This window comes from Mustela nivalis (genome assembly GCF_964662115.1).
Source record: "Mustela nivalis genome assembly, chromosome: 8".
In the NCBI taxonomy this organism is placed as follows: domain Eukaryota; kingdom Metazoa; phylum Chordata; class Mammalia; order Carnivora; family Mustelidae; genus Mustela; species Mustela nivalis.
The window spans coordinates 28,627,574-28,648,841 of NC_139027.1; the positions used below are offsets into that span (position 1 = coordinate 28,627,574).

At 41.8% G+C, this 21,268-nt stretch overlaps 1 protein-coding gene across 7 annotated transcripts in view; it reads right to left on the bottom strand.

Moving 5' to 3' along the window:
* RASGRP3 (RAS guanyl releasing protein 3) overlaps positions 1–21,268 on the bottom strand; it is a 106,359-nt gene that overhangs the window by 21,042 nt on the left and 64,049 nt on the right. For 6 of the 7 annotated variants that reach the window (XM_082745546.1, XM_082745543.1, XM_082745548.1 and 3 more), the window contains exons 2-11: positions 20,892–21,024; positions 17,908–18,102; positions 16,877–16,937; positions 15,565–15,632; positions 14,848–14,979; positions 13,933–14,080; positions 12,080–12,253; positions 11,159–11,275; positions 8,675–8,950; positions 3,072–3,149 (exon numbers count right to left, since the gene is read on the bottom strand). In XM_082745546.1, coding sequence (XP_082601672.1) covers positions 3,072–3,149; positions 8,675–8,950; positions 11,159–11,275; positions 12,080–12,253; positions 13,933–14,080; positions 14,848–14,979; positions 15,565–15,632; positions 16,877–16,879 — 996 coding nt within the window. In that variant the 5' untranslated portion in view covers positions 16,880–16,937; positions 17,908–18,102; positions 20,892–21,024. Of the gene's footprint in view, positions 1–3,071; positions 3,150–8,674; positions 8,951–11,158; positions 11,276–12,079; positions 12,254–13,932; positions 14,081–14,847; positions 14,980–15,564; positions 15,633–16,815; positions 16,938–17,907; positions 18,103–20,891; positions 21,025–21,268 lie in introns of all 7 variants that reach the window. The other variant, XM_082745549.1, reaches the window with a different exon arrangement.

A 21,268-nucleotide genomic window follows, 5' to 3' on the forward strand; every position in this document is an offset into this window, starting at 1 on the left:
TCTTTATCTTTCTCAATACGCTTAATCCCTTCTCACTGTTTGGCTAATTAGGTTTTTCTAGCCTCTTTGGTGGATTTGCCTTCTCTATGTTTTTCCACGTTCTTTCAAGACATTTTCACTAAATAATGTGGAGGAGATGGTGGTGATAATGTATTACATGTTTACACAACACAAAGGAAAACACAATCCCCTCAAGAGACTAGCCAAGAGTGCTGTGCACTTAAATCCTCTCCCTCGGACTGTCATACAATGTAAATATCTTTGCTGGTGCATGCATGAAAACTGTATTGGAAGGTTTTGATACTGAATTGGGGATAAATATGTTTGCAAGAGGAATTAAGGAGTATCTATACTGGATTTAAGCCCCTCACAATGTTGTGAGATGAGAGAGCAGGACCAAAATCTACCTGCTGCCTGGATGTGATCACCAAAACATAGACTCACTCCCACACACATCATACATATCCTGGCTCCTTCTTTCAAGCTTTTTATTTTGTTCATCTGATGAAGGATAAACCCATGGTTCCCAAACTGTATAACAAGGTGCCTCATTGGGAACATGGCAGTGGACTCATATGGGGGTACCAAAAGATATTTCAAACTTCCAAGGTAAATAAAGCAATACTCCATATTTGACAAACACCATGTGAACTACCATCTTAAAGTAGTTCACAATTCCCCCATTAGATCCTGCTACATTTCTTCCAATATTATCATATCTTTCCAAAACGAAAAATCAGTGTGGAACAAGGAGAAAGATGGCAGTATTCAACCTGATTCTAAGATTTAAGAAATTGTTCCATGCCCAACAGGCACACCCATCCATTTGTAAGTAATTGTGGTTATTTAAGAATGAAATTAAAATATTATTTTTATTTCAACATGTGTTATTTTTTCAAGTGGTTTCTACATCATTAGAAGATTAATATATATTAAATTGTTTGGCCCTAACTATCCTAAAAGTGGAATTGTGAGGTATTTCTTTCGATCTAGAGGTAGTCTGAAAAAACTGAGACACAAAGTAAAACACAAAGAACTAGTGAGACACGAAGGATGCGCTGTGCAGAGCAAAAGTTCAGAGGGGGACTATGCAAGGTCCACCAGCATTAACCATAAGCACACCCGGTACTATCATCCTGACAGGAGCTTGTTCTCTAGTGTCAGCATATGTCAAACCTAAACACAAAACAGGAGGACAAGAGATGGAAAAGAATTGGGGAAATGTGTTCGCATAGATTCAGAGGCTTTTAGTCGTTGGAAGGGGCTTTGAAAGCTTCTGCTTTTATAAAAGATAAAAAAGACTACATTGGATGGAAATGTCTCCTACAATTGGCAAAAATTCATCCTGAAAATAAACTAAAACATCTAAAGAGCACAAATCAGGCAAGTATGCTAACATGGTCATTCCTACCATGTTCCTGATACAAGGGCTGCCAGGAAAATGATGGGTAGCATCCTGTGGCAGAAAAAGCACAGAAGGGGTGCCTGGGTGACTCAGATGGTTAAGTGTCCGCCTTTGGCCCAGGTCATGATCTCAGGGTCCTGGGATCGAGCCCTGCATGGGGCTCTCTACTCAGCAGGAAGCTTGCTTCCCCCCCTCTCTCTGCCTGCCTCTGACTATTTGTAATCCCCCTCTCTCTCTGTCAAATAAATAAATAAATATCTTAAAAAAAAAAAGAAAAGAAAAGAAAACGAAAAAAGCACAGGAGTTGAAGACAGACAGGCCTGACACCACCTCCCATTTCTTCCACATACAGGCTGTGTGCTCCATGTGAGACACCTGTCCTCATCAGACTCCACTTCCTTAAGAGTTAATGAGATACAGAAGCCCCAGCAGGTGCTCAACAACCAATGGATAGCAATTAAAGTGCCTGCTTATAGGTAGAGGAAGGGGTGAGGAGGTGGAAATGCCATGTGCACGTGTAACAGCTTGCCACACTGAAATCAGCATCCTCCCATCAAAGCCAAGGAATGAGAAAAGAGCTCATGAATTCCTTTTTTCTAATAACTTTGCCTTTCTCTCCAGCTCTTAGGCGTGCTAACTTTGCAGAGTCTAGCCCTCATTCTTCCCTTTGGTCTGTATCTGGCCACATGGATCTGTTCTTCAGTGTCCCCAGGAGATGAGCCTCTGGGGACTGGTGGGGAGGTGAACATGCTGATGGAAACACCACACTCATGATCATAAGAACAGATGCTACCAGGTCAACCGACTCAAACTCAAGTGCGTAACCTCCCAGCACCCACAGTCATTCTGCCTCTTTCGGGCTGATGCTTCAGAATCAGAATAGAGGGTCACACTTAAGGTCCACATCTCTGGCAACATGCCACAGAACTCAACAGGTAAGGAGGTAAGGCATGAAGCCTTTATCAGAAACCTGATGTCAGGATAGGAGTCTAAGAAGCCAACATAGAGACAGTTTTTCCTTCAACATGTGAACCTCATCCTCACTATAAATTTCAAATTCGCCCAGGTATTTTTTATTAGCACAAAACATATCTAAGACACAGACAACTGTTTCAGTTTGCTGCATAAAATACTCGATAAAACTAATGGCCAGTGTACTTTCGGTAGTGCAATTTCCCCAATCTCAGCATAGAATGTTTCTTTACTAAGAGTCAGTGATCCAATGTGATACTGAAATTCTGAGCTGAGTCGATCATTAGCAGGGAAATTTGTGAATTATGATTAGGGTCTTCAAAATTTATTACACTTAATTTCATACTGAATGGGTTTTATATTGGAGAGTCTAAATGCTGTTTAACATTAAGATGAGTTCTTGTTTTGTTGGGAGGAGGGCCTATGTGTACACAAATTCTCAGATGGGACACAGCACATAGAAGATAAACAATGAAACGGAATAATTGGGAATAATGTTGTTCTTTATTAGCCTCTGATATGAAGAAATAATCTCAAACTGTCAGAGCTCAGCTCTTCCACGGGCAAAATGGAATAATACGGATTTTTAAAATTATTCAGTCTTCAGATCACAAAGCATCACTGGAACAGGCATCATGATATATGACAAACAACAGTATTTGACTCTGATCCTTAGAGAGAAAACACCACCTACCGATTTAGAATTTCTAGGCTCCAGCACCAGTGACAGTTTGTAAATATCGTCTTCTGTGTGGTAGAGGTCCAGAGAAAGCTACAACAAATTAGAAGGGATAAATAATGATGTTGGATCACATTTACTTATTTATTTACATTGCTGAAATATTTTTCAAACTCAATGTGTAACCTCAGTGTCTAATAATTTGAGAGAATGTAGAACATTAAAAAGAGAGCAATTGGAGGTGGAACATGAACTTTTAAAAAGAAATAGTGAAACCTAGTATGGCCATCAGCCATACTATGAGTTATGTCAGATGTGTTTACATCAACAAAAGGCAATGCGCTCAATGCAATAGGGATTGTTCAGAGAGGTGACAAATATAGCAGAGAGGGAGGTTCTGGAGTCCAGTGGGTCTGAGTTCAAGTGCAGGCCTGCCACTGCTTAGCCCTGTCACCTTGAACTAGTTACATCTTCTCTGATACTCAGTTTCCACATCTGTAAAATGGAAATTATCTTAAAAGTCCCTACCGAATTGCATTTTGATCAGGATCAAATGGAATACCTCATGGGAAGTACTACACAGGGGCCTTGGTACACAATGAAATGTCAAGAAAGTTTGTTTGGTATTGCAGTATCTTCTCATTTGTCAGAAGAAGCCAGAAATCTGAAGTTTTATATGAAATACTCAATTTTAAAATATTAGCAACTAATTTTAAAAATTTAAGATTCCATGTCAGCCAAATAAAACCCATCTGCCATGGGCAGTTGCCCACCATTTTGTAAATTCCATAATGGAAAACTCTACTGGCCTCTAAGCCTCAAGAAAACAGTTAGCCATTTGTCTTTTCTGCCTCTGTAACCCCCCCCCCCATGGCTTGCTGCCTTGCATTGTGAATGCTACATAAACAGAAAGAAAATCAAGTGACTTCTTTCTTCCAAATTCTTTGTTACCAGGAGTTATTCTGGACTTTGATGAACCTGTTCCTGTCCTCCTAATTAGGTCTCTAGTGACTGGCACTGACATCTGCTGGAGAAGGGATGACAAGAGTGCTAGTACATCTGTCCAGAAACCCAAATAACCACATGCTATGCAGGGGAGATGCTCTTTCAAAAGACACAGAACATCCTTGAGCATTTTCTTTTTTTTTTTTTCATTTATTTATTTTCAGCATAACTTTCATTTTTTCACCACACCCAGTGTTCCATGCAATCTGTGCCCTCTATAATACCCACCACCTGGTACCCCGAGAATTTTCATATAGCACATGGACAGATACCAGATCCAATAATGGAAATATCTTCTCCAAACCTTTGCTCTCTATTAGTGGTATTGTGAACCTGGGCAAGTCATTAACCTTCCTGGGGCTCAATCTCCCGGTCTATAAAATGGGAAGCATAAATAATAGGTCCCTCCTAGAACTGATGTGAAGATTAAATGAGCTAACGCATAACCAGTGGGGTTTGTTTAGTGGGCCATACTGATAGGTTTCCAGCCAAATGTCACTGCACGTATCAGTGAATGTGAAGCTGCCCCCTGGGTTACTCCTGCCAGCTCTCTGCTTCCCCAGCCATGATCCTACTTCCGTGCATTCTCTCATCTCCTCTGGGTTTTATGTCCTGCGTAGAGTAACCTGTTGTATTTCCTATATGCCTGTATTTTATAATTATAGGCAGTGGAATTTCAGGAATGTTTGCTTGTGTCTAACATATTTTGAGTCTCATTGTTTTTGAAATATGTCCTGAGTCACTGTTTCCGTTTGCTGCATTTACATCAAAGTCTATCAGCAAAGATGGTTGTGGATTTACTCTGTACATTAAGACCACATTGCCTTGATTAGAGAATTATAAAATAAAACACACTTGGTCATCAAACTATCGCCATTCACCATTTTTGCAATTCTTCTTCTTCTTTTTTTTTGGAAACTGTAAAAATACAGGGGGCTTTCCAGATATTTGCATATACTCAGAATGGTAAAAGTAACTGATAGATCTAAAAATACTATGAAAAGAATCAGACGATTTCATATGCCATGAAGCAAGAAGCATTGCTTTTAAAGCTTCTGGTTCCAGGACTGGGAGGGATGACAATGGAAGATGCCTTCTCTAGACTGTCCCTGAAAAGGGGAACAATTCAAATCCCAACAGTGTAGTGCTGGGGTCCTAGTTCCTTCACGTGCTGGGTACTTTTCAGGGGATAAGTTTACAATGATAAAAATGGCATCACAGTATCTGACTCATAGATTTGGTTCTGTAATTAACTCCTTCTCTGAACACCCATGAAGAGGGAGAGAGAGACTATTTAATTTTTTTTTTATTTTAAGGATTTTATTTATTTATTTCACAGAGATCACAAGTAGGCAGAGAGGCAGGCAGAGAGAGAGCAGGAGGAAGCAGGCTCCCTGCTGAGCAGAGAGCTTGATGTGGGCCTCGATCCCAGGACCCTGAGATCATGACCTGAGCCGAATGCAAAGGCTTTAACTCACTGAGCCACCCAGGTGTCCCTAGTCTACTTAAATTTTTACAGATGCAAAATAAAATAAATGTCAGCAATGTTTCCACATTACGGAGTAAGAGTCCATGGTTGAGGAGAGGAGGAGTGCCCCCACCACTCCATTGCGGGATTCAGAAGTTTGCCATTTGCAAGCTTCTTGTCCTTCAGAAGTCCGTTTGTTTCTTTGTAAAACACAAAGGGTTAGGGGTTGAGGTTACAGGCTCCGGACTGCAGAGGCTAGCTCCTAGGGTGTCTGTGAGAACCTACCAAGGAGAAGTTCGTGGAAGCACTGTGAAAATGCAATCAATTATTACAGGAAGTTCGCACACTGCTGTGCAGCTCCCTGCCTGGGCAAACACTCAGTAGTTCTGGATCCATTGAAGAGTCCTAATTTGCTGTTCTCCAGGGCTTTCTATTGTGAATTGTCTTCCTCACCTAGGGCCGTGTTTAGAAGCAAACAATCACTCTGGGCAAAAACCTGACCCAGAGTCTTGGGGCTTCCCAGGCCTTTGCATGCATTTGGGTAGCTTCCGTCAATCAAACGGTTCTAATCCCAACACATGGGTGCTCCGTGAAATGCCCCCTGGGGTCCAGGGAACCCCTGACAGAAGTCTCCTCTATCCACATTGAAGAGATTCATCCGTCGGTGGCAGGAAGAAGGAATGCGTGTTCCTGTGCCCTGCACCTTCTCCTCGGTGGTGGGGAGGACAGAGGGATGTGGGCTCTTAAGCAGGACCTGGCTTGCTGATGGGTGCTCAGAGGGGGAGCTGTGCTATTGAGGGAACCACGGGGCTGGAACCACAGAATCAGACTGACACCGGCTGCCTTAGTCTCCAAGCTCCCCCTGTGCTTATATCCAGAATCACAGTTTAGAGCTGGAAGAGATCTCATAAAGGAGCACGGAACCCTTTATGAAAAGTCCAAAGTCAAGACCAAACGAAGTAACTGCACACCCAGAGCTAAAAAGCTAAATCTCCCACCGGGGATCCTTGCCCCTGCAGTATACTAACAACCCTGCTCTTCCTAAACATGGGGCTTGGTGGCTCCTATATACTCCTTTAATGGCCGAGAGAGAGTGAGAGAGAGAGACTGAGTTGGCATCCTCTTTCTTTTTTCTTTCCTTCCCAGAAAAAAAAAAAAAAAACAACGTTTTCTTCATCCTTATTTCTGGAGTTCAAATTTTCCATTTGTACCTGAAAATTTTCATTCAAAATCCTTTGATACCTCCCAAATAGCTGTCATTAGGGTGCTTGTTGCATTCGTGACCCAAATGTATTCCCCTTCTCCATCACTGTCTTTTTTTTTTTTTTTTTAAAGATTTTATTTATTAGCTTGAGAGAGAGAGAGAGCTTGTGTGAGAGAGAGCATGAGAGAGGAGAGGGTTAGAGGGAGAAGCAGACTCCCCGCTGAGCAGGGAGTCCAATGTGGGATTCGATCCTGGGACTCCAGAATCATGACCTGAGCTGAAGGTAGCCACTTAACAGACTGAGCCCCCAGGCACCCCCTTCCATCACTATCTTTTGTGTGGATGAGAAAATGCATGGGCACCTGTTCGATGATGCTCTCACAGAGCCGCCTGGACACAGACATGGGGAACTCAGGCCAGTCTGCAGACATCACCTGGGTCTGTGGGTTTGCAGTCCGACTGGGGCTGCAACTCTGGTCACTTATTCATGGAAACAGATTTACATGGCAAATGATTAATAAATGCAGGTGCCTGGTCTATTGTGAGGGTTTTTTTCCCCCAATGGCGAACGTCTGCGTGTTTACTGTTTGTCATACAGACTCAGCCCCAGGAGGTTTATGTTTCTGTGCGTTGCCCACTTCTGCTTTATACTAAGGTACAGCTGGCTTTACGACGTGCATTTAGGGAGTTCTGTTCTTTGGTAAACAATTATGTGCTCTAGGAACAGTCTATGAAAGGTCTAGGAACCAACGCTCTCATTCCAATGTAGCAGTAGGGGATTTCAGCTCTCAGAGCTTCAGAAAGTTATTGTTTTCATTTTCCATGGTCATTACGGGAAAATAGTCAATTCGGTGTTGCAGCCACAGGTCAGAGGCTTCGGTGTTATAAACCCAAACAGGGAAGTTGCTTCTGCATTTGTGAAACGAGGGTGAGAGAATTTGGTCATGCTTCTGCCCCCTGACAAAGCAGCCGCCAGTGGGGAAGGCTCTCTTCTCTACACCTGTTCTCTCTAAAAGCGCTAGGACCTGGCGACCCACCACAGAGGACAAAAAGTATGATTACTGGGTGAATGTCTTCTGTCTGACCCATTCATTCCCAGATACAGTGTTCATCTGTTGAGCGCCTAAATATGCCAGGTACTGCTAGAGGTGCTGGGGAGATGGGCTGAGTCAGGCAGGTAAACAGGAAAAGAAATCTATTACCGAGTGATACCGCCTATGGTTAAGAAAGCATAAAGGGCAAGAGGCACACATGTGACCGATGTGTTACTGCTCTGGAGAGGAAGAGAGAATGCTCCAGAAAGACAGAGGCTTTTGAATTTGAGCTAGTCACAGGGGTGGGTAGGGAAGGGGTTTTCCAAGAAAGCGCAAAGGCCAGGAAGCAGAAGGCAACAGTTCACAGTGGAAAGTCCAGTGTTCCTCAAAGGCGAGCGTGTTGTGGGAGCAGGTGATGGCAAAACAGGCTAGATAGACAATGAGTCTGGAAGGGCCTCCAATGCCAGGTGGCTTTGGGGAGGTTGGCGTTAGGGGCAGGGAGATGATGGAGGAGGTCCTGACATTACCCCAGGCTTCAGCTACGGTTGTGTGGGGCGGGGGTGGGGGGCAAAGGGAGGCAGATGAGATGAGCCATGTAGAGGGAGGGGATGAACAAGACAGGTGTGGTGAGGGAGAGTGAGGGGCTGAGAGCGGGAGGGGCTGAGAGCGAGAGCGGTGCTGATTAGGCTCCTCCAGATAATGGGAAATTTCTTGTCCCCAAGATTGCAGTCTCAATTCATGCTGCTTATAGGGCTGGGCTCCCCTCCCCTCCCCCACTCTTGCAGATCTGTCCACGTCCACGGGCCCAGCATGCAACCTGGTGAGTGAATGGCCCGGATGTTCCTGTACACCCTGTGCAGGGAGGCACGGAAGAGCCCTGAGCACAAACCCGGTCCCTTGAACTCACCGTGAGCAGGTTGATCAGGTCCATGTTGGGTTCTAAGTGGTGGGAGGCGTTCTGCAGGGACACCAGTTCACTCAGGGTCACGGAGAGTTGGTGCATTTTTACAATGTTCACTTTGTTGTCCTCCGTCCAGTCTGGGAAAATGACGTGGACTGCTATCAAGTCTTTCAAGTGCACGCCAAGGATGGGGATCTTGAAGCCCTCGCAGTCTGCAAAGGCCCTGCGGTAGCTGCAGTAATTGCCGTTGGAGGAGACCAGCTCTGTCATTTCGTGCCAGTTCTGGGAACAGATGGGAAAGGAGAGGTTTCAGTTTTCCTGTCCACCCACCCCTGTGTGAATCTGCTGTGTGCAGCTAGGACATTCCTCGGCCACTGAGAGAAGCATCGATCGAACCAATACTGATGCAGGGAAATATTAACCTGGGAAAAGAAAATTAGAGAAATGCACTGGGCCTGGCTAGGAGAGGGGCAGCCTGTTCTATTTCACTGCAGAGCAGAAACCTCCCTGCACCTCTACCTGCCTACTGGCGATGTCAGGATGTTAAATGACATCAAATAGCTATAAGTAGTTTGCAATTCATGGAAATCTTACAGTCCACAAATATAATCATGTATCCTATTAAAATATAATAGGTACTATATTGGTGTGTCCTAGTTGTTCTAAGAAAGTTGCATTCATGGTATTACTTGAAGGTTCATCTGGGACAGGATGGGGTAGGAGGAAAAGCCACACTTAGGTGTAAGACAGCTAGGGGTTTGGGACTCTGCTACTAACGACAAGCATGACCTTGAGCAAGCAACTTCATTTTGAGGGGCCCGAGTTTTCTTTTCTGTAAGAAGGAAGAATTCAAATAATTTTCGAAGATACACGAGTGGTTCCAAGCCTCTAAGAGCCTCTACTGAATTCTTACTCCTCACAACATGTAAAATGTGTTTTGCTCTTTACTTGAAATTCAGTACAAAGACAAAGGATATTAAGACACTAAGATAACGAGCCTCTTTATGCTTTGAATGAGTGTTTTAGGTCAGACAGCTGTGTATCTTGGCTTATATCCTGCTGTTTATTGTTAGTTGCCTAACAGCAACCAGACCTTTGTAACAGACTTCAATTTCCATGGGGCTATACTTTCTCCAAATGGCCCATGTAACTCAGAGGGAGCTGCCTCCATTCCCAAGTCCAAGGATGGGTTCTGATTTACCATCATCCCAATTCTATCCCCTCTGGTTTGTGATTGGTTCAGGAGCACAGACCTAAGCCAATCAGTACGTTATATTTCTGGGCCACTGTGATTGGCCCAGTGATGAGCATGGAACTTGAGGTGGGCCAAGCTGCCTAAAAAGAGGTCTTTCATTCCACCCGGCAGGGCTGAGAGCTTTCTCTATCTCCAACTTTCGTGAACAAGAGCACATCATTTGTGGAACACCTGGGTGGCTCAGTCGGCTAAGCTTCTGCCTTCAGCTCAGGTCATGATCCCAGGGTCTTGGAATGGAGCCCCGCATTGGGCTCCCTGCTCCGTGGGGAGCCTATTTCTCCCTCTGCCTGTCACTCTCCCAGCTTGTGTGCACCCTTTCTCTCCTTGACAAATAGATTTAAAAATCTTAAAAACAAACAGACAAACAAAAAAACCCAAAGCATCACTTTCTTGCTGCTACAGATGGTCTAATCAGGAAAGAAGGCAGTCTAATGAAATGAATAAAAACCTGATGCTCCAAGGAAGACAGAGCTACTGAGCCAAGAGCTCTGATCAGACCATGCTTGGATCTGGCCCTGCCTCTGGACTTCCAGGTATATGAGCTGACCCGTTCCCTTACTGCTCCAGCAATTCCCAGATTTTTTTTAAACTTATAACTGAAAAGTGTCCTTACTGATAGAGCAAACTCCACACTTACAAGGAAATCTTTTCGTAAGGATGCAATGTCCTTTTTCACTCAATAAGGAAAAATATTATTCTAGTGGCCTGGAAACCAATGTGGCAGAAAAAGCTCAGTTTGGGAAATGATCACTGTTTTTTCAAAAATATATTTTTTTCCCTGAAAACTCATCTATCAATCTGAGGGATTTCTGGACAAGGTCTACACCTGCCTCTTCCTTTGTCTCTTTCACCTTGCCGAACACAGGGCCTTGAAGAGAGCAGGTGTTGAACGGCTTCATTTGAGGAGGGTAGGAATGATTTGTCTTATTTGTCTTGTATCCCCTGTGTGTGTCACAGGGCCTGTCACACAGTAGGCATGAAATGCACACTAGTACTTACAACTGCAGTACGTTTATGGTATTCACAGCCTTCCTACTGGGACACTTGCCACCACTTCCGATCCGGTTTTTCCAGGCAGTGTGGCTACTCCTTTCCTATTTAATTCTCCATGTGTAACCAATCATCCCCTAAGAAGAAAACTTCACCCTCTGAGTGACATTTCTTAGGAGCATCCTATCCCTAAACAACTTACAGATGAGTTTTTTTACTTAAGATTAGGATCTAATCCACTGTACCTTTGTAACTTCTGAAGAAAGATGAGAATGGGTCTCCTTGAGGCGTGAAATGGAACTGTGACTAAGGCCTCCCACCACCGCCATCAGAGTGTTAAAATTTTTAAGCTGGAGGAGCTTCTGCAATAAAAAATTAAAAAAAAAAAAAAAGTTAACATCAATACTTTGTAACAATTTTTCAATTATTCTGATCTATCTGAATTATAGGTGAATGCGTGCACCATTTCAATAACAAAGAAAAATGTCATCAGTTTAAAATGAAGTACAAATGCAATTCACCAGAAAAATATGCCAATAATTTTACCAAAAAAATAGTTATAGTAAGTTCTTTTAAGTATTGCCAATTAAAAGCAATCTTCTCCCATGATAGCAGTATGAGTTGTTCACCAGATATTAAGAATACTTTAATTGGGGGCGCCTGGGTGGCTCAGTGGGTTAAGCCGCTGCCTTCGGCTCAGGTCATGATCTCAGAGTCCTGGGATCGAGTCCCGCATCGGGCTCTCTGCTCGGCAGAGAGCCTGCTTCCCTCTCTCTCTCTCTGCCTGCCTCTCCATCTACTTGTGATTTCTCTCTGTCAAATAAACAAATAAAATCTTTAAAAAAAAAAAAAAGAATACTTTAATTGTCCTTTATATTGCAAACCCCAAATTTCTTCAACAGCTTTTCTCGAGAGTGAACGAACGTTCCTTTAAGAACCCTGTCCAAGAGACACCTTGGTGGCTCAGTTGGTTAAGTGTCCGCCTTCAGCTCAGGTCATGATCCCAGGGTCCTGGCCTGAATTGGGAATCCTTGCTCAGCAGGGAGCCTCCTTCTCCCTCTGTCTGCAGCTCCCCCCTCTAAGGTTCCCCCCAACCTCTCTCTGACAAAAGCCTAAACCCCCTCCCCCCAAAAACCCAAAACCATCTAACTCCAAGACATACATACCTTAGCAACGTTGATAAACTTTGTAATGACTTCTGCCCTTTGCTGGGGGGTTGGTTTGCTAAGAACCATCAACTGGACCCACTTAGAGATTCCATTAAATAAAGCAATAGATCTCTCCAAGGTTGGGTTATTCTCCAGACAGCCATGGATGACATAGCTTTGGTAATCAGTGAACTAGTAAAGGAAGATTCAGAGACTCTGAATTAAAAGGGAGCCTTTGCAAAATCAGAAATTAGAACGTTGGATGGAAGATGTGGGATATTGTTTCATAACAACAGAATGATTTCTTTCATTTCACATTTATAATGGCATCTTACACATTTGAATATACATGTACCCCTCACATATTATTTTGCTGTTTCACTCCCCCATACACAGATACATACTTATACATCACAGCGTCAGGGGTGGGGTGGGGAGGGACAAGATTCCAAATCACATTCCAGTGAGTCCCAAATTTGCCAGATCGTGAGATTCACCGGGGGCATTTGTGTTATAACCTCTTGGTTTCTGGGAACCCTTGAGACCTAAAGGATCAATCTCCCGAGGAAGAACCTAAGAATCTCCATTTTTCAGTCACTGGTGCTGGTGATTCCAGTGGTCAGGCAAGGTTGAGATACAATGGCATGCATTAAAGAAAAGGAAATGTGGGCGCCTGTGTGGCTCCGTACATGATCCCGGGGTCCTGGGATTGAGCCCTGCATTGGACTCCCTGCTCAGTGGAAGGCCTGCTTCTCCCTCTCCCACTCCCCCTGCTTGTGTTCCCTCTCTTACTCTCTCTCTCTCTCACTCCCTGTCAAATAAATAAATAAATAATCTTTAAAAATAAAGGAAATGAATATATATATACATATATATGTGTATATATATATAATGATTTCAAGTCAGAATAATTCTGTAAGGTTTTTTCAAGAAAAAAAATAAAAACAGCAGTTGAAGTAAGGTAGCTCCTTAGCAAAATGGACACCTTTTCAGGAGGTCATCATGGATGTCATCAAATACATACGAGCCTTCCATCATATATACAATGCAGCGGGTTACCTCTCATGGCCTGCTGGTGGAGAACCATGAAGGTCCTCTCCAAGTAGGATTATTTATTGAAAAGAATCTGTGTTTCAGAAATCCATACTTCTAACTCCATGTTCTTCTTTGCAACTAATAATATAATTAACTCCTTGGCATTTTGGAAAAGTAGGAAGAAGAATGGCTGCCCCAAAGCTTGGTGAGACAAAGGCTGATTATGAGCCACTGCAGAAATATTATCATAACAAGTGGATAGAGAGTAGGTGGCTAGGAAGAGACAAGAGACCATACTCAGGAGGAAGAGATAAGAGGTGGAGAAGGAACGCTATCAAGACAGAGTAGGAAAGAAAGGTTTAATTCAGGACCTCCATTCTTGGGAAAGAAACAACCTAATGGAAGATTCTTATCAAAGCCTACAACTCTTATTTTCAACCTACACCCATAATTAGGCATTTACAGAAATCCCAACCTAAATAAAGATTTCTTCCCTCAAATGAAGGGCCTAGCAAAACACGTTCACTTGGGAGAAGTCGGTGGAGCTCCATAAACCTTGAATGGTTAAATCTCCACTGAGTATTCAGAAAAATCATGCTTTAATCCTATGAAAGGAGACATTGAAAATAGCGACAGATATATAGCTCCTAAGCCATAAACTAAAGACAGGATAATATTTATCTTTGGTTAAAAGGGATTGTTCCTGTGAATTCAGGGCACTTTTCCAGTGGAGCACAATGACGGGGCTGCCAATACTTCAGAGTATGAAAACGTAGCTCTTGGGAAAGTTGGCATGGTGGTTGTTATCCTTGGAAGAATAAATGTCAGTTTCTTACTGAGATCCTTCTAAAAGATTTATGCTCCAGAAAAGTGAGGTGCTCAGCCAATTCAATGGGCTCCAGATGGTCAAAGAGCAGACAGGCTTTTCCCTTCTTGGATACTTTTTTCCTCTGTGTGACTCTTCTCATCCAGTCATAGGAAGGACTATAAAAAAAACAGTGAGTCTGGTCAATGTGCTGAAAGGCCATTTCATTCGATGGAAGTTATTAACCTACTGACTCTGTAACTCTTGGCCTGCTTCCAGGAGCAAAATACACGCCCTGTCCCTCATATTTGAAGAGAAAACCACTGACCCATTGCCAATAGAACAGAAACTTTGAGTTGTTTTTCCAGACAGGGTGGGTTTGCACTGATCCATCAAGAATTTCTTACTTGCTCTTTCTTATGACCAGTGAGGTTGGGATCACAGGGGAGAGGTTTGGGTTAGGTATATAAATTTGTCAGATTATCAATAAATAGGATGGTGATTTAAGGCACATGAAAGCTACTAGAAGTTGGTTCTCACACTTCAGCAACATATGGATGATCTGAAAGGCTTGTGATAAAGACAGAGGTCTGACCTCACTGCCGGAGATTCTGATTAACTAGGAATGAACCTGAATAATCTCTATTTTTAACAACATCCCTGATGATTCCTGGATAATGCCACCTGGATCAAGATTCTTGAAGAAGTATTCTAGGAAAATGGACTAGAGTATGAATGCCCACAATACAAGAGCTTATCTTTGCAAGATGGATAACCATACTTAGAGTCATTAGATAGTTTTCTCTGTGGCAAGTTAATAGTAGATATAAAATGTCAGTCTCATTAGCACTGAGTTCCTAATAACTGAATTAACCAGCGGGGCCACACCACTCCCTCCCCTAACAGTGGGCTCATCGTGTTGGAAGGAAGCGTGAGCCACTCTTACATGCTGGATATGTCGATGAGGCTGATGTGCTTTTCATACCCTAGTTGACTAGCTACTTCCCGAAACTCTTCAGTCATACGGATCAAACCAAGGTCCAAGTTAAACTCTGCAGGAAACTTGAGAATCCAGTACCTGAAAGGCATTAAGTAGTTTTGATGAAGAGAAGATTTCAAGCTAGATCTTTATGGATAATGTTGTATCATTTTCCAGATTACAATTAACAATGAACCCAGGACTGTAACCCAAATTAGCAATCTCTTATTCCCCACCGATGACACAGAGTCTCACTCTTCCCACCTTCAATTAAGGACCCAAGCCTACCACTCCCACTCTGAGCCTCTCTTTCTGACCCTAAGTCCTGAACATCTGGACTTGCACCTAAGTGCTGAGACACAGCTGAAATTGAACGCTTCTCCCAACCCATGGCAACTAGATGGGAAAGCATATGGTGGGAAAATAGAAAAAAAAAATGAATTTACTCTTTCCAAGAGCTAGTTTTATTCCCTAATCACATGTGCTACTGCTTAATCTCTAAAAGAAAGATAAATTCTACTCCCAGGAACAGAGGAAGGCCAATTTAAACAAAATCAGTAAAGTGGGGTTAGGGGTGGGAATCTGAGTCAATTCTATTGCCAAACTAGGTCTACTGTCTGGGGGGAAAGAAATGGTCAACAATTCCAGAACCATCCGCTGCAAGACAGTTACATGTATATTTACCTCATGAAGTAGCAGATCTTTAACCGAAATTCATCACAGGTTTCTCCACTGGCATCTTGATACGTGCACTAGTTAAAGAAAAAAATCCCTGCACCAAGGTCCTTTGCCCACACCTGCATCTCTCTGACCAATTTAGATGAATTCCTAATACAAAGGCCATAGTGGGGACATCTGGGTTATGTGGGCGTTCAGATGGGGAGAGAATGGGCTCTGATGATGTCAGCAATGAATAATCGTCACCTACACACTAATCCTCAATATTGAGACCTGGGGATTAGGATCTTGCTCACTTTCAGGAACCTCTGTTCAAGGCGAATGTCTTCTTACCCTCTCAGACATCCCCCCTGGCCCTGAGGTTGTTGGGAGGATGGAGGGGAGACGTAGGAAGTGAAGGAAGCTTGCAATGAGCAGAAGGATGACCACATGGCCCTAATAATCAGACCTTCTGCCTTTCAGGCTCCTCCTACCCCATAAGGCTTCCCAGTCATCTGCAAGGTCCCCTAGGCTTGAAGCAGGCTGGGACCGTGGGAACCAATATTAGTGGTTGCATAATCAACATTAGATCTCTGAGAATAAAATCCCCTTTTAAATCTAAGAGTGTTTTGTCATTTTGAGTCATTTGGCTTTCAGTCACCTTTTAGGACTGTTTTATGTTCAAAGGTGGTAGACTATTAAAGCCCTTATTATAGAACGGAGTCTCTAACTAGGGTTTTTTCCCCCTGTTTGTTTTTGCTATTATATCGAAGGAAATCTGAAATTATGATCAATGAACAGATTCCAATAAACTGCTAGAATGTTCTTTGAGTTTTGTAATCAAGGGAAGATGTGAAAATTCAGGTGCTGTTTGTTCCTGAGCCAGACCCCGTTATTTTGGCTGGCATTTTCATATGTCTAAACTGTATCCTCTATGTCCATCATTTTATCATCCCAAAAGGAATAAATTAGGTCTGGAATCAGTGTTGACTATTCTTTCATTGTACTAACAGCAGAAATGTTTAAGTCAAGTTAGAAACAGTCAGCCTACAGCTTCTGTTTCATTTTGTATCTAGTGATTATTTTTCAGTAGAGCCAAAACATCCAGATGGATAGTCAACTGTTTGGTCCATCATCCAGATGTCTTGTCTAGACATCTATATATATCCACAAAACAGCTGGAACACTGACTAAAGACTATTTATTCATCTTAATTTACCGGCTTTTGTTAGACATTCTATCTAAATACAGAACTTGATTTATGATTGTAAAAATTACACAGTAGTTGAAAAGATATATGCAGAGAAGTTTTTCTGCCAATTCAGTGGAAGATAAATACCATCGGTGCATCAGTAGAACTATTCTTGGCAAATAACTATTATTCAGCTCTCCATTGTCATCTGTTAAAAAATAAAATAAAATGAGGGGTGTGGAGACAACAGTGCACTCTTCTCTTTTTCTAATACCAGTAGAGAAACATCAGTGTCAAAAATTTCTCATAGACCCAATTATTGTTTTCCTCCTCCTTCCACTGGCTCTTCCTTGCAAGTCAAGTGGATGGACAACGGGGGGTTCACCCTCCCTCTGGTGTTGGATTACCAGATTCGGCAAACCGAAGTACAAGACACTTAGTTAATCAAAATTAAGGTAAACCACAGATAATTCTTTAGTACATGTATGTCCCATGCATTATTTAGGACATTCTTACACTAAAAATATACTTTATCTGAAATTCAAATTTAACTGATCTGTATTTTATCTGGCCACCCTACTCTGGTCTAACTCTTCCTGTAACAATCAACTTAAAAAACAATTAAAAAACCATCCACTTTATGACTCTGTTTGTGCAAAGAATAATCTGAAATGCTGAGGTGGATATGTAAACAACATTAGAAAGCATACAGCTATAAAGTCTGTAAACTACTAGGAGAAATAAGACATACATGGAAAGGTAGAACACAGCAGATTATGCTACTTGTCTGAGTCGAAAGACCGAGAAACGATCACAGTACCATGGGAAAGTCACAAAGAGCTGTGGGAGGAAGCAATCAGCATTCCTGACAGTAGAGATTAGGAATGGTAGAATGAACATCTGACTGGCTTCTGAGATGAGCCCTGAAGTAGAATTTCAGTGAAGGCACAGAGGTAGAAAGATGCAGGGAATATTCCAGAAACATTAAAGTGGACAGGATGCCTGGCATATTAACTATGGGCATGGAAATGCACATGGCAGTGTTACTGGGGAGGCAGACTGGAGTCCATCAAAAAGGACTTAAATGCCAAAGATGGAGACTGAATTCTGTTCCATAGCATTCCGATTAGGGAGAAGTGAGAGTATCAAGGTACATCAAAGGGAGAAAGGGCTCATACCAAACATCTCAATGCACGTTCTCAACAGTTCATCTAAGGTCGCTGCTTTTCCAAGTCCACTTGACCCCATGGTTATTTAGCCGCTGTCAAAAAACTAGATACATTTTCAGCATCAAATAGACCATCTCCATAATCACGTGACTTGATAAGGTTTGTGCCACTAATGGTGTCTGTTCTCAGTCATACTTCAAGACTCTAAAGAAAGAGGAAACGGAAGTTATCAGACTAGGGTTCAGACCTCATTAAGGCATCACTTTCCCACATAAAAAGATAAGGGCTTCCATGATTGTATCTTTCTAGAAGAAAAGTCTCCTAGTGAGAAAGTCCATCAACCACCATGACGGTCAAATGCCTGCTGAAGTGTTCCTTCGCCCCAGAACGACCAGAGTGTTCTGTGAGGTACCATTCCATTCTGCAGCTGACATTTTCTGGATACAGTATCTTACACTTTCTTCATATTCTTAAGTGATAAGAGAGCCATTCAAGAACATTATAAACGTTACTCGGCTTAATATTATTACAAGTATATAGGAGGTAAATTTTAAAGTGCAAATATATTGATATGCATCATCTGCTGTGATCATATAAACATTCAACAACTAATTTAAAAAATCTTATTTGCCTGATTTCTCTAATAGTAACACTAATAGTAGTAGTGAAAGTATTAACAAAAACCAATTGAACACACATTCTGTACCAGGTGCCATACCAAATGCCTTATGTGTATTATCTAACTTGACCTTCATAATAATAACATTATGGCCAACACAATGATACTTCATAACAAAGTTAACTAACAAAAGTAATCATTATTCCCAGTTTACAGATGAGGTCATGGGATTTGCAGAGATTCAGCAACTGGTCTAAACCTACACAATTAGTAAGGCCTAGAATCAGGACTCCATTGTAAAATAAAGTTTTTACTTTCCTTTCTCTCCTTTCACTGCTCTCTCAAGTAAGGATATCATAAGCTGTCATAATTTTGTCCCCTAGTCAGAAAGAGGACATAGCTGAATGAGCGGTCTCCTAGGTAGAAGAAAAGTGTGGGTATGACAGAGGTCCTATTTTACAGCACTGTCATGGGAAAAATGGGAATTAGAAACAACCTCTTAGAGTTCCTCATACTGAAAGTATTGCTGTTGGAAACACCACCATTTTATTTTACAGAGTCCCTGTGACAGGTCTATACAGGGCCTAGGGAAGAGAGAGGTTATCATGATGTAACAAAGTTATCAATTTTGGGTAGTTTAATAGGTAAATGTGGCCACTGGGCATTAATCTCACAAACTGTTTGAAGTCAATGTCTATTTTGCTTTCAAAATTTATTTATTCAACTAGTAATCATTGAGTACCTGACAAATACCAGGCACTGGGCTAAGTGCTGAGGCCGGCAAGATGAATAAATCATTGTCCCAATCCCGTCTTCAGTAGGCTCAAAGTCCACTTCAGAAAGCAAACACATGAACGTATAGGGAAAAAAACTAACGTCCACGTACATGGTTTTGTTAGTTCAATCAGACCACCAAACAGTGATATTTGAGTGGATCTGCACACTAGGCATACAACTCCAAGGACAATTTTTTACCATGTATGATTTCTGTGTAAAAACCATATTCTTGTGCTGAAGGTGCCATGCTCCAAGCATAAAAAGTCAGATTATTTCACATGTGCGGTAAAAATAACAGAAACACTGGATCAGGGCTCTCCCACTTCTGCTGCTCAAATGATTTGTGAAAGGGAAATACTAAAGATGTCTGGGACCACCTCTTTTTACATCTCTTCACCAGGTTACCTTATCGGTGAGACCTTTCCTGACCACCCCACTTAAAACAACAAGACCTCTCTCCCCACACTCACCTCCTACTTAGCATGCCCTACCTCACCTCCTGGATTTATTTTTCTTCATAACAATTATCCCCATATGACACACTATATATTTTACTAGATTTGTTTTGAAATCTCTCTAGCGCTATAAACATAAACTCTATGAATGCAGGGATTTTTTTGTGTTTTGTGCTCTGGTGGACTCCCCAACACCAAAGATTTTGTCCCTCAGAGAGAAGATACTGAGAAAAGCAATTGATGAATTAATGAAGAAGTGGATGGATGGATGAAGAAATGAAGAAAATAAGGAAGTGTAAAAAGTTTGCCTTTTTAAGTATATATTTGTATGCACGCATGCTATAAATTTTTTAGTTTGTTTTAGTAAACAGCCTGGAACAGGAGTTCCTGCCAGCTTTCTAGACTTAATAGAATCTCTCTGTATTCATAATAAGAACTTAATATCTCTTCCAGGACATTTGGGAGCAACAATTCTCTTATTTCCCTAATATAAATTCTCCCAATCCCATTAAAAGTCCAGATTGGACAACTGACAGGTTTGATTCTCCTTCATGTCTGTATAGACACTTTTTATCTTGTTAACTCTTATTACTGGATAGTAAATATATTACTTAGAACCAAGAGCTTAGATCAACTAAACTAGATTCTCAGGGCAAAACCAAAATTATTCAGCTGATCTACTTGAGGAAGTTATTACCTTTCCATAAGGCGTTGGACATAACCTCATACCAAAGACCTGTCACCATGTTTGGAGTTAGATTTGTGATCCACAATAAAGCCAGCACCTGAGAGCCAGGTGGGCCAGACTACTCAGTTAAAATCTGTTTCTGCAGTCAGGAGATGTGTCTGTGCCTCTACTTAGCATTCTGTCACCTGTACATGTAGTTGAGGTCTCATTTCAGATGTGTGGCTATTATTGTGTCTACAACTGATTTTTTCAACAGTAAAGCTTCTTTATTACAAAAGCAATATATAGTCTTCATTTAAAATAGGACAGAAAGGAAAAAGGAAGGAAGATTATGTTACCCATCATCTCATCATCATGATTGTTAATATCATAGCACCTTTCTTTTGTTTTTTCTAGGCATATTTATCTTGTCAAGCTTCTTACATCACCTATAATGGTTTACAGAAATACTTACCTACTGGCTTTACACTGAAAGATCTCCAGGTCTGAAAAAATTGTAAGGGCAGTTATCATCCTTGGAAAAGGTGCTGGGGATGCAGTCAGCAGAACCGGTTTATCCAACTTGAATTATAAGTACTTTGGAGAATCTGATAAAAGAACATAAAGAAATCCCCAGACAGAGTTAAATAATAGAAGCCCAAAAGAATCCATGTGGTGTTAAAGGACTTCCAAAACCCTTGAGTTATAGGTGGTATTGAGATTTTGTCTAAATTTCATCTACAAAGTCAATTTAAAAAGAAAAATATTCAAAATAGTTATTTGGTGACATGTTATTTATTTTTTTTAAAGATTTTATTTATTTATTTGCCAGAAACAGAGGGAGAGAGAGCG